The sequence below is a fragment of the Cydia fagiglandana genome, chromosome 10 (assembly GCF_963556715.1).
Source record: "Cydia fagiglandana chromosome 10, ilCydFagi1.1, whole genome shotgun sequence".
Lineage (NCBI taxonomy): Eukaryota > Metazoa > Arthropoda > Insecta > Lepidoptera > Tortricidae > Cydia > Cydia fagiglandana.
In genome coordinates, this window is record NC_085941.1 from 4255439 (window position 1) to 4269849 (window position 14411).

The 14411-nt window shown below is 38.1% G+C and overlaps 1 protein-coding gene across 1 annotated transcript in view; it reads right to left on the reverse strand.

Moving 5' to 3' along the window:
- The window catches only part of LOC134668088 (serine proteinase stubble-like), a 242815-nt gene that overhangs the window by 16834 nt on the left and 211570 nt on the right, over positions 1-14411 (reverse strand). The window contains exons 4-6 of the mRNA XM_063525569.1: positions 2984-3142; positions 1322-1732; positions 347-574 (exon numbers count right to left, since the gene is read on the reverse strand). Coding sequence (XP_063381639.1) covers positions 347-574; positions 1322-1732; positions 2984-3142 — 798 coding nt within the window. The remainder of the gene's footprint in view (positions 1-346; positions 575-1321; positions 1733-2983; positions 3143-14411) is intronic.

The window sequence follows — 14411 nt, forward strand, 5'->3', positions numbered from 1 at the left end:
AGCGGCTCTCAGTGGTAAGGATGATATTCCACCTGTACAATTTCCATGTCCAATGTGTATTTTGTCTCACATTTTGCTTAATAGAATTATATCCTAACAAAGGAGTGAGTGCTTGAGAATTCTGTATTATCACTATCAGGCGTGGCTCACTCCGCGATTTCGTCGCTTTGCAACAGGTATATAGCTACAAATACATCCGTCCCACACCAATTTTGTAGGCTAGCCATAAGCCGCGCGTGGCGCTGTCGCCACCTAGCGGTCATATCTGTCCTAATCGTAACAGACGCGTTAGAGAGTGAATCTTCTGAACCTACTGTTATTTATTCTGTGGAATTATCTCACTTACCAACACTGTTAGTGGCAGCCGTCGTCGACGGCGCCTGCGTCGTCTCCGGTTTGTTCTGGACATTCTGGTCCTTCTTCTTATGCGGTTTGGCTGTGGTCGTGAACTTCTTGGTCGGTTTCGGCTTGGCCGGCTTCTCCCAAGATGGCCGCGGCTTCGTCACGAAGGAGGGTTGCGTCGTCGCCTGCCAGTGGACGGTGTTCGCGTTGCTTGGGCGCGACATGAATTGGGCTGGAAAATTAGGGTAACTTTTATATACTTACTTATAGATGTAAAGTATTTGTGAAACGTTTAATAAGATCATGAGATCGTCAGGCGACAACCAAAACTTCTACCACAACAAATTCATCCATAGTGAACCGTATCAGTAACAAAATAAAGTTGATTTTTGTGTAATTAGTTTTGGTTATCTTATCACCTGATGAGATCAAAAGTTGATGCTATAGGTAAGATCGTTCGATCAGCGAACACGACCTTAGACTACGAGTAGGTAATAGAGTCGAGAGGTAGGTTACGTACGTTACTACCACGCGTATTCGGGAAACGAGATAATCACAAGATCTAGAGACAATATAGAGATCAACTAGATTTACATTAGATATCGACTAGATGTGACTTAGATATCTAAGTCATAACTTGTCGAAATCGTTCAAGAGGAATCCTCCAGAATCGCGGAAACGTCAAATTTGACATATCTATTTTACAAATATCTTTAAATTATCCATATCGTAACTTGTTGAGGTCTAGTAGAGATCTAATTCATTTTCAGAATCGAGCCGTATGTATTAATGTGTAGTGACCGAAAGTAGCTCTAATAAAAGTGCTCCTACATAATAACCAAAAAGAATTTAGTATTCTCTTTGATAATAATATAATATTCTCCATAACATTTGAAGGTAAGAAGGTAGGTAACATACTAAAAAAATTTATTACAACGCCATCTACAAATGAAACATAAAACTAACAAGTGACACTCACCTGCAGATATGCTGTTCTCATTGTGTTGGTCGGACACGGCCATAGGGCGCGCGCCACTCAGTATATTACTAAGACTAGACGAAATCTTGTTGTGGGGACTAGTTTCCACTTCGCTCGGCCTATTTACATTTTGGTACTTATTTACACTGTTATAATTTATTTTATTAACTATATCACTATTTTGTTCGCTACTTGAATCTAAATTTCCTAACGAAGGGTGGATTTCTGGCGGCCGGTAGCTGTAGGAGGTTGGCGCGCCATCTATCGGTTTTGTCATGAACGACGGACGCTGGGTCTGCCAGTTAGGCCGAGCTATCGTGTGCGTCGTCTCGGGGGGAAGCGTGGTCGTGCTTCGGCCGCTAGATGGCGTTGAATACGGTTTCTCCGTGACCGTAACTGGGCTCTGAGTATCTGAAAATGCAAGTTGTTTTATTATTTCGCCGGTCTATTTGGCTAGTACGTGCTTTGAAATTTAGAGGTCACTAGGCTTCAATTTGCTTTTTGGGTGTTTAATAGACAAAACAAGCGTGACTCGGGTCATTTATTGGGTTCGATCCAGTCATGACTCATGATTGGTCTTTTATTTTTGGTTTACTTTTTTATTTAGGTAATACAGTAGGAACAATTTGAAGTAGGTACAAATTGTGTTTTTATTTCACCGTGTCGGACAATAAGTGTAATTCTTTGTCGGACAATAGTTAGAAACCATTGAAATAAAGTGCATTCTTATTTTTTGAACCCACACTAAAGCTATAAATAAGGTACTTAGAAGTTTATTAGAAACACCACCAATACAAACAAAGGTGGTTTGACAAAAACCGCGATCTTAGTTATAATTTACTTACATATTATGATTTAAGTAGTAACAGATCAGGATAAATTATCCGAAGAAATGCTGTGGGTACCTACAAAGTCCCACCGGATTTTAGGTACCACCGTACTATCGCCCATACTCTTATCTGTCCATCGGTGGACCTTATACTTACTTATGCCTTTTGTAATAACTAATACGTTCCACAGATGGACAGTGAAGAGAGTTGATGTTTGTACAAGCAGTCAAAAATGCGACGTACGGTCATCGACGACGTACGATGTGTCAGATGTGTGTGTGCGGTTCAGAGGGCCTATCGCGAACCACGTTTGACGTGTTACCTCTCTGTCGCACTTGTAAATTCGTACATAAGCGTGACAGAGGGCCTACCGCGAACCACGTTCGACGTACTGCCACTCTGTCGCACTTGTAAATTCGTACGTAAGTGTGACAGGCAGGTAACACATCGAACGTGGTTCGCGGTAGGCCTTCTGGGAGGCAACACGTCGAACGTGGTTCGCGGTAGGCCCTCAGGATCATAGGAGAGATTCACGGTGCATTTTCTTGATCGTCCAGGGTTAGTGACTTGAGGAAGGTGTACACTTCCCGACAACAGGCCGGTCCGGCAGCCTATAGCAGCTCCCGAATATAAACCCGTCGACACACACCCCCGCGTGCGAGCCGCTCGCTCTGGTACAACTTGTATTATAAAGGTAGGTGTAGACTCACCGACAACAGACTGGTCCGGCAGCCTACAGCAGCTCCCGAACATAAGGCCGTCGACACACGCCCCCGCGTGCAAGCCGCCCGCTCTGGTACAACTTGTATTATAAAGGTAGGTGTAGACTCACCGACAACAGGCCGGTCCGGCAGCCTACAGCAGCTCCCGAACATAAAGCCATCGACACACACCCCCGCGTGCGTGCCGCCCGCTCTGTTGCACTCCTGCACCCACATGCACGCTCCGCGCGCCCCGCCCGCTGTGCACACCTTGCGCGACATTTGGTAACCTGGGGACAAGGTGGCGGCTTATGAATTGTTAAGATTTTCAGAAAACCTGCGTTCGAATTTTATAAGTCAAATACAGAGCGCTAGTTGAGAAAATTATCTATAGTTGGAAAAACTCTCGATTTTTTTGCAACATGTCTCTCCAAGTCTCCGAATACACATTTCAGTTATTGTCCATGCATTGTTCATTCATCTACCGTGATTAAGATTTTGAGAAAACCAGAGGACCCAGCCAAGTGACAACATAAGAATCTTAACTACAGATGTGTACAAAGTGCGGAAACATAAACAAGTTGGGAAAGATCACTGAAATTTCTGGGAAATTGCTCTCCAGTGACTCATTTCACAAAGGTTTGAATAAATTTTGACTTGGAATGGAAAATGTAAGTTTCAAGATATAAGCCAAATTAGCTGGGACAGTCCAGTGACAATACATCCATCATTTTTTGCACAGGAATCCAGTGAAACAAACCAGAATAGTAGAAAATAGAAAATTAGAGGAAAATATTGTGGCATCTATTCTAAGTACTTATATTGATGCATGCATTATAATATCTTTACTAAAATAGACCTACAAAGTTTCTATAATCTATAATCTTTACAAAATACAGAAGTATCATCACGCTCCGCGATTGTTGAGCCGTTTAGGGTCCTAACTAAACTGGTTGTTCAATCTTGCGCTATGGAATTTCCAATTTAGATAGAACCCTATAAATCACAAAGCGTGACTGTACATAGGTACTTAGCTAATAAATACCTGTGCTAGGTCAGCTAGGTGTTTAACGTAGGAAGTATAAAGTAATATGAAATCAGTCGCTTGCTTTATAAGCTATCGCATAAACTAGAACTTTACCCATTCACGATTCTTGATTAAAGACTGGAAGGTCTAAGAAACTGGTAGTGAAAGAATCAATCACAATTAATCGAAGAAAACATATAATTTTATAAATGAACGTCAATATCTCAATCAAGTTTCCGTAATGAAATTAACAAGCGAATCAGGAACCAGGCTAATAGGCTATAACAACTACTGGCACAGGATATCCTAGATTATATCAGTTCTGGGCTATTAGGCTAAGTGTTTGCACTAATATCCCCGGGCCATGGCGGTGTTTATGAATAAATACAAGGTAAGGTATGGATCCAATACGCAATGTCGTCCGACTAGTGTCGAAGGGAGTTACTGCCGGCCTAGCCGAGGTTACAATCGCTATCGCTTCGACAACGAAAAGCATTATGTCTCTCTATCACTCTTCCGTATTAGTGTGACAGTGACAGTTGCGTTTCGATCGCTACGGAGCGTAAGCGATGTGCATCTTGGCTACGCGGCCTGGTTGAATTTCTTTGAAACTCAGCTAAGGCGCTCAACCAATTTTCTCGTAATAATGTACCTATTTCTTAATATCCCAAAGACAGGGCTTAAGGTTTTGTTTTCGTTAGGTACTTATAGGCTAGCCGGAGAAGGCACTACAGCGGGAGTTGTGGAAATCAGGGGGAGAGGCCTTTGCCCAGCAGTGGGACACTACAATACGCTAAAAAAGAAAGGTACTTATTGAAAATTTATAACAATGTTGATCGCAAGACATTATCATTATCAATTTATCAGGTACGAGTATGAAGAGCACGGTACAGCAGGTACGACACATAAATTTAAAACTAATGATAGGTACAATTTGATAGAAGTAGACTACACTAATATACCTACTAAAATGTCATTCTATGGAACTTGATAACTATGTAAACAAACCGCCATATTGAAATTGTCACTGAATGATGATTTCAATATTGCGGTCTGTTTACATCGTGAGCAAGTTCCATAGAATGACACTTTAAAGTTAAAGAACTTAACGTATTATGTATACGAGTATTTAACAAATTGATTGCTGTAGTGTGTTTCTATAACATAGGAAACATATTTATTCTTTTTGCGTGTGGAACTTCAATCGGAAACCATACGTACACAAAGCGTACACATGTAAAATAATACGTACGTTATATCATCATCATTTCAGCCTTTTATCGCCCACTGCTGAGCATAGGCCTCTCTTCGAGTATGCCACTTATCCCGATCCCGAAACAATCTCATCCAGAAGTGACCCGCAATCTTCCGAATGGCGTCCACCTAACGAGCCAACGCGAGCAGACATTATATAAAACCCAACTTACATAAAACAAAACTAACCCAATTGCGAAGCTGAACCAAATGAGGCAGCACAAACACGCTCATTCCACAACTCATAAAAATGACGAAGACAGATGCCGCCTAACGGCCTTCGACAACGTGCGACATCCATTTTTCTAACAAATGAAGCGAGAGATATATTAGATGCGCAAAATGCCCACCCCATTCATTTCACAGCGGTATGAAATCGTCTGTTGCAAAACATAAAATGTGAGGACGTGTTCACTAAAACGCGAAAAAGAGTAACTTAAAAGTAAAAAAATTAAGTATAAGTTACCTAGTGTTTTACTTGAAGACAGAGTCCTAACAAAAGAAAAAAAAGTTTACGGTCTTTGAATACAATTTAATTTATGAGCTTTTCCTTAACTAACCTCCGAAAAGAAAAGCTAGAGGCAATAGAATGGGTGATCTTTTTACCTGTGAAATTTCGAGACATGATTAAAACTATCAAAAGTTACGAAGTAGGAAAAACCATGGCGACAATTTTCTGCTTTGTCAAAAGTAGCAGTAAGTAGGTACCCACTCGCTACCCAATTTCTCACATCCTAAAAAGAGTGAGAGGTAGTCAATATTTTTGAAGGATCTCCTTCCCGGCTTCAAAATATAGTCCAATAACATGGAAGGATATTATTCCCCAGTAAAATATTGCAGACAATCTAATCTACAAGTCACAAGCACGTTTCCACCTATTGTTAGGTATAAATCACAGGAATAAAAGGAGAGGGTAGGCCCAATAAATTTCAAGTGGTGGTCTGCTCGCCTGGGGCTAGCTGATGCATCTAGGTAGTCTAGGTACCGTAAAGCAGCGCTAAAAAGGAGATTCGGATTGAGGCTGTGGAATAACTGCCGTGTACGTGAGTTTGATAAACGTTGCCGACACGTGAGAATTGTGATATTGAAATGGATTGTGCTTAGAATAAAGTTGAATGAACTACAGGACAAACTACTTAGCACAAAAACAGTTCATGTAAAAATAAAATAAATAAATAAATAAATATTGGGGACATCTTTACACAGATCAACCTAGCCGCAAACTAAGCAAAGCTTGTACTATGGGTACTAGGCGACGATATACATACTTATATAGATAAATACATACTTATATACATAGAAAACACCCATGACTCAGGAACAGATATTAGTGTTCATCACACAAAATAAATGCCCTTACTGGGATTCGAACCCAGGACCATCGGCTTCGCAGGCTGGGTCACTACTACTAGGCCAGACCGGTCGTCAAACGGTTACATTTTTAATGTTATGTGTTATGGTTTTTTTTTAATGTTACGGTTGCATTTTTATTGCTAAATTTGGTTGTTTTTTTCTATAACCCAAAATACTATACACCGCCGAGGAGGAGCCGAGGAGGTTTTAACTTGCGACCATCTGTGATTTTTGTTTGAACTCGTCACGACCTTCCGTGATTTTTGCCAAATTAAGAGTTAATTTAGTAATACAATATCAATCAACAATCAAAGTTGCAACTAGTGCCAATAAAAAGATATTTGACACAGTTGTTTAATGCTCCCCACGGCCAACTTTATACGATTAATAGGTAATGAACAACGATCATCATAGCCGTGCAGTAAAACCCAAATTACAATTTAATTATCTTTTCGTATGCTTCGTTGTGCTAAAAGAGCCAGAGGCTTTGGTGCCTAACATTGATTTCCAGTTTGAGAGTATTATAGGCCACAATTCGGTGCTAGAGCAAGAGTATTTAAATGTTTATTACTCATTTATTATCGTTAAAAGGTTTCATAATAAGACGACGCATAATGAAACTGCGTAAGTAATAAATAGTTCGCAAGTTCCTGTATAAACTGAATCAGAAAAACATAAAATTTAATATTGTAAAACCCATTTAGAGCAAACTGCAGAGGCTTTTATAACGTTCAGTTAATGTGGAATTATGGCAGAAAGATGCTCGTTGAAATTCGCATAGATTCATATTCATAAACCTGGTTCAAATTTGCGTTTCCCTCGGCTACCATTTAAAATGTATCTATAGAGGTATCAGGTGACTAACGGTAATTTTATGCCACCCATAATTTCGCGTACGTATGCCAAAAGTAATCCCGCAATGCAATGTTCCAAATAAATGATGTAAATAGTGATGCCAGAGCACTGAACGGTAAAAAATACGAGTCATATCTAAAAAGGTACGATTTTACCAATAAAGACACAGTTAATTTTTTTGTTTCAAAAAATATTAACAGCATAAGTCTTTTAGAAACGGGTGATTTTATTTTCACCGATAATCCATTAAAACTAAATTAGTACTCAAAATGGTAAGATACATAAATGCCAAAACAAAAAAGTCACAAATTTTTACTCAATAAAATTACCATTATTTCTATACCTGTTTAGCATATTTTTGATGAAAATTACGCAAAATAGTACTAAATCGTTCGGTTTGGCCAAAAAGTACGATTTCAGTACGTATGATGTTCAAAAAGTACGTAAAATCGTACTAAAAGGTACGATCTGACAACACTAGATGACGCATAAAGGAGATATAATAATATTGGGTGCGAACGACGTGTTATCAGACAATGCGGAATTTTATGTTCCTTAGAGATTTATGTGAACGGAACCTGACTCGTTTCTCATGTGTACTGGCATAAAATCTCTTTGGGAATACAAAGGAATAATAATGTATGTCCAATTAGAGGCATTCGGTATAATTTACGTTTATAATGATTTATTTTGTTATTAAAGAACCAGGGGGCCGATTTTTGAATTTCTATCACTCGATTTCGTCACTCGACAATCGGTCGAAAACGGCGAAATACTAATTTTTGAAATACGATCGATAGAAATTGGGAATCGAGTGGTATTGGCCCCTCGTTTTCAATTCTATTAGTAGAATTTAAATGCCTAGTATTAGAGATATTATTGAACGAAATACACGAAATCGAGCGGTCGAATTTCAAAAATCGGCCCCCAGAACAAAGTGTTGATATACTTGATATGAAAGTTCTCAAAGTTCTAATATAAGTAAACGCAGCCGCAGGAACGACCTCGGATTGTGGAGACAGTCGACGCAAAAGGGCTGGTAAGGAACTAGATGAGAGTCGCGAAACGTGCTCAATTGCGTTTAACGGGGGATATCTTATTCAACCAATGGACTAGTAGAATTAGCAAGCATGATGATGAGTAATGTAAATACTATTTTAGTTTTAGATGGCAAGATAAATAAACACAAAAAAGTATTTTTATAAAAAGAGTATTTTATACCTACCTCAGTAGAAGACACAGATTTAGAACAATTAGATGTTTGTTGAATTAGATGCTAATGTTGCTTCTACATCATACATTTTAGAGAACGAGAGAGAAAAAAAAAATTACACCACAAACATTTAGGTACCTACATTCGAGGTCAATCTTTTAATTCAATACACACGTAGTAATAATGCCTATAGCAGATTTAAAACAATTAGTTTAGCGAGTACTAGGCAAAGTGTGTTCTATGAGAAAATTATCGCTATGAGAAAATTAAGAAGTTACAAAAATACCCGCCATTTAGATAGCGATAAGTTTAAAACCCACAGAACTCGGACCAATTCAAACCCAACGTTTACTTAGGACTGGAAACTTTTGGAGCGTTACACAACGTTTGCGGCTTGGAATATTTTATGATTCGCTCACAGACGATTAGGGACGTGAAACAAATTAGCTGTACAATACAGGGGTGATTTTTATTTAATCCATATACGTTTTGCAGTAATTTATTGTTTATTTCGTCTAACCTCTGGTAGTAATAAGGAGTCGTTGATTTTGAAATTGATTTAGCTAACTTCAATGCAGTTTATACGTTTAGCACAAACAATATCATGTGTATATGATTATTGATCAGTAGGTATTGTAATATTATTACGTATATTTCTACAGCTGTTTTTGCCCTAGTCTCATCCTGCCAATGTATTATTAACCCGCCGACTGCCTTGTCCCGTATACGTCACAGACAATTTGAACTTTAATTTACAATTCCAAGGTTATTAATTCAATACCAAATTTATGACACGGGCGTTCGAGGGGTTAAGGGACTTCAGGATTCTGCCCGATGTCTTCAATGATGGACATATTATTTCTACTTCCGGAATTCTTGACAAGGAACCACATAGAATAGTGTTATTGGATAATGGGCAGGATGAGGCTAGCGGTGTTAATAACGTCAATAAAAAAAACTACATTTTACGCACTCGTTTTGGCTGTTTAAAAACTGTCATTCGTCACATCTCTATAGAATATTCGTTAAGTACCACAAAGTAGATAAATACACAAAGTAGCGGTCCATATCGATCCATCGTCTTTACGACCAGCGTCATGGTAAATAAAATCCAAGCACCATAATAAATATCTCAGCTATCCACAGCAACGCAATCTGATTTGCTACTGATTCGCGCTATCAAATACTATAACAATAAACACCAGCGATATCGCACAGTCTGCTTTACAATCTCATTTTCAATGGTGAGATGCACGGACGTCGTATTTTGTTCTGTTGGATTTTCATCGAGAAATTATTTCCAATAGCGATAAATTGTACGGAATATATTGTGAGCGGGCCCGGCTACCGGTTTAAGAGGCCCTGGCGTAATTCATGAAAATAGTCATAAAATAACAATAAACTAAGAAATGTGAAATATAGTCGGACCTTTTTGGGGTATCGCCAATATTGAGGTCTTGGCGAGAATCTAAATCACTATGGAAATTGTGTCTCATGTTTATGAATTATTTTATGGATATCTTCTATTTTTAGGCGCGACTAAGGAGAGCGTACATGGATCAAGTAAAAGAAAACTCAACGTCATGGCATACCAGAAGCTCCTGTCTAGGAAAAGGCAGAGGACTGACATACGTGGAAATCGCTCGATACCTCTTAACTCTTAAACTATATTGATAATGATGATGATGTCAATCTCCAGTTGTCAATAGCATTTTTAAATCTAAGTACTTAATACGATTAGAAGTGCCCTCCAAACAACAATAATACACCCCAACATACCCCCTGGGTTCCAATAACTACTTATAACAAAATCCAACTAGTTTCCGACGTATTTTACTTTGCGTGCTCCAACTAGTACAATAGGCTAATTGTGCAGCCAAATTAGTTAGAAATTTCCAATTAGCCCTCAGCCTGTGGCTTGCGTCTGCGGCTGAGTCGATACGATCAGCGGTGCGCACGCGACGGGGAAAGTGTGCCCGCGATCATCTGCACTAACTGTTTGGTAAAGCATTGCTGCGTGTCGTTTATGAGGATACTTGTGCCCTGTTTATCAAAAGCTTGTAACTTGTAATACAAGTGGAAGTCCTTTTCTAACAAAAGCTGTCAAAAAGAGACTTCCACTTGTATTACAAGTTACAAGCTTTTAATAAACAGGGCATTGCTCCAGCTTGTTCCGATGGGCATTCCTAAAACGTCATCCAAACACTGAACCTTATGGGCATTGCTAGGGAAGAGATTTTCTTTAACAATCTGTCGACATCCCTTTCTATTCTATAGACCGACCGCTTAAATGAATCCTCGCCTGAGCGGTACGGAAGCGACGGGGTAGGACGTAGGACGACTAAGGGTGCCGCCGCCCTTAGTCGTCCTACCCCGTCGCCCCCGTACCGCGCAGGCGAGGACTCATTTAAGCGGTCGGACTATAATGTTAAGAGCTGAGGCAATAGGGGGTATTACCTACTGCAATGTTGATATTCATAAACAAATGAAGGGATGTTTACAAAAACAACATAACTGACTACACTGGTTGACACCTGAAACGATTAACAATGTTCTTAAAAAAATGTCTAAGCAGTTATGTTGTTTTTGTAAACATCCCTTCAAATGTATAACTCGTCGTTTCTATTTTGTTTTTGTTCTACTGTGACGTAACTAATTGATTACGGTCCCTCATGTCCAGAACAATCACGTATCGTTTGTACTCGTATTCCAAATAGCTTCAATTGCGAAATAGGACAATTGTTCAAACTGTGATATCGTTTCTCACTTTGATTGGAGAATTGTTTGCAGGAAACCCAATTGGGAAACAGGTGATATCGAAAAACGAAACATTTGTTTTTATATTTTATAGCAACCATTATGTATCATGCCAGAGAAAGATCCCCGCAATTTACGAAAAACGGTTTTCGCGGTAGCCCCCCGCGAAAACCGTTTTTCGTAAATTGCGGGGATCTTTCTCTGTTACTCCAATGAAGGCGTAAATAGAGTGACAGATAAAAATGCCCGCAATTTGCGAACTTCGATTTTCGCGGTTATAGCCCAGAGTGTGGAAGTGTAATCCCTTTTGGTGAACGTCGCTGTAAAAAATGAAAGTAAAGTGTCATTCTATGGAACTTGCTAACTATGTAAACAAACCGCCATATTGAAATTGTCTCTGAATGATGAATTGACTAGTGACTTTTGTTTGCATAGTTAGCAAGTTCCATACAATGACACTTTATATAACTGTATCTTATGTAGTATACAGGGTGATTCAGGAGACGTGAGCAGGACTAACACTGCGCATTTCGTAAATTATAGGCAACTGTTTCCTATCGGTATTAGTGAGGATAATGTTAATTTTCTAGTCGTGTTGAAAAAAAAGTTATTAATTTATTTACGACATGGATGGTCACCCTAACATTAGAATACTAAACTACCGATATTCTGTGTCAAATTGGATGTCATCACTGTCATCACGGTCTGGTTACTTTTGAAAACTAGTATCTTACTCAGGTTTGACATTTTATTTTCTTCGTAAAAGAGGTTTTATGTTTATTAATTAGGTCTTGTGGGGTGACCATGATTGTAGAGAATTAAATTTGCCCTCACCAAGAAGTTGAAAAATAGGAAAAAGTGTGGTTGTTTCACCTAAATACGACGGTGATCGATCAATTATCAGTTACTGAGTGTGCAGGATTAGTCCTGCTCACGTCTCATGAATCACCCTGTATAGGGAGGGGCGTGCAACTTAATAAAATATTGTATACTTACCCCCTTATTCATAAACGTTTACTAAAGTTGACAAACCGATAATAATCGTTTGTCCCTTTCCATCATACCAATACGAAAGGGACAAACGATTATTATCGGCTTGTCAACTTTAGTAAACGTTTATGAATAAGGGGGTTAGTAAATACTTTCTTATCCTATTCCGATATATTATCATATTATTGGACAAGGGACTCCGAAGCTGACGGAACACAGTCGTGTATAAGACAGTGAAGACTATTCCGATAGTAATTTCTTTAAATTGAAATTACAGATATATTATTACAGTATTTCCTTTATTTAATTGTTTGTAGCAATTGACTTCCAACATGCAACAAAGATAGTAAATATTATGCAGTTAAATACTTAAGTACATATTACTTAGTAAAGAATGAAAAAAAAAGTAATACGAAGTAATTTATCACGCAGTGTATACTAAATGCTGTAATGACGTTAACACTCGATCAATATTAATGACAGTTGTAAAAAATATACGTATTTAGTATACCTATTATTGCGTGTTTACATTCAGAATTCATATTTCTTTTTGTAATGCGAAAATTATGATTGACAATATAATAATTTAATGTCAATGGTCGTATTGATTACCTGTGTAAATGTCAGGACATCTTGGCACTCTGATTTGTAAATAAGTTTTGTGCCAAAAACAAGCTTTTATAGCGATAAAAGCTTGTTTTTGGCACAAAACTTATAAGTTCAGTCAGCGGACTGAACTTATAAAAAAATGGTTTAATCATTTTAAAACTTTATTACAAGATTTAGTTTTCCCGTCAACGAGATGTAATATGAAAGTACGTATTATGCACATTTAGCACCTTTTCATAAACGAATACCATTTCATTTGCAATGAAAAGAGGACATCCGAGCAACGTGTTCACAATCTCCGGTGAAAATATGCTGGGACAATTATATTCCTGATATATCGTCTGAACTGAGTGCATTTTTGACTAGCAGCCGTATTCCAACAATGAGATACGTCAAATACTAGATATTGAAACGATATGGATTAGATATGTCAGTGTCACACAAGTGTCAAAAGTGACGTATTTGTTTGAAGAAACGTCAATTTTGACACTTGTTTGACACTGACATATCCATATCTTTTCTAGATCTATTACCTGACGTATCTTAAAGTTGGAATCGGCCCGTAGGTCGCACCAACGCATTGGCGACCTACCGCGCCTTGTGCCTTCGACTTTTCCTCAAAATAAAATGTCAAATAACTACTTATATCGAAATGTATAGGTAGGCATATCATATCAAGGCTATTTAGACTTACCTACATACCTACTTACATATAAACAGAGATGCGAAAAATACTTTATAAAAAGTATTTAAATACAAAATACAAATACTTCCTTTTAAAAATACAAATACTTTGCGATAAAAAGTTCTCTGAGTAGTGAATACCTAGTCTGAATTAAAAAGTACTACTCGGAATTTCCGAGTTGAAAAGACTCTCTTTATTCTTTGAAATCAATCCTCTTATCTTAAGTGCAAATTTCTAGTTGTTTGCTCATATGAACCAGTAGGATGTACGGATGATGGTTTTTAACGGCCAACTTTTAAAGCATTAATTTGTAATATTTTACAGCTAGTATAATGCCCCTCGTTAGTGTGATGAAAACGTCTCGTTTGAGTTTCATCAGGGCAGAAAAGTTTGTTCTCCTCTTGTGCCTTGAAACCCTCACAACACTCAAGATTCCACTTTTTTAACCACATGCTACGCTTGTGGTCATGTGTGACGTTACTAAACAGATTCATTCAACAGTTCCATGTTAAAAGAATGAGAGAGTTGCCAGGATTGTAACATCAGAAGAGATTGTAACTCCTACCTACATTACGTACTAACTATAAAGTATTTTGTATTTTGAAAATAGAAAATAGGTCCCAAAAACTATTTCAAATAAAATAAAAAATAGTTTTCTTCAAAAGGTATTTAAATACAAAATAGGTATTTTGCATTTTGTATTTGCATTTTAAATACAAGTATTTCAAATAAGTCACATCTCTGCATATAAACTTTATAAACTTTACACTATTCTGGGGACAGTACTATTTTGGCATTATCGTATTTATTTTGCAA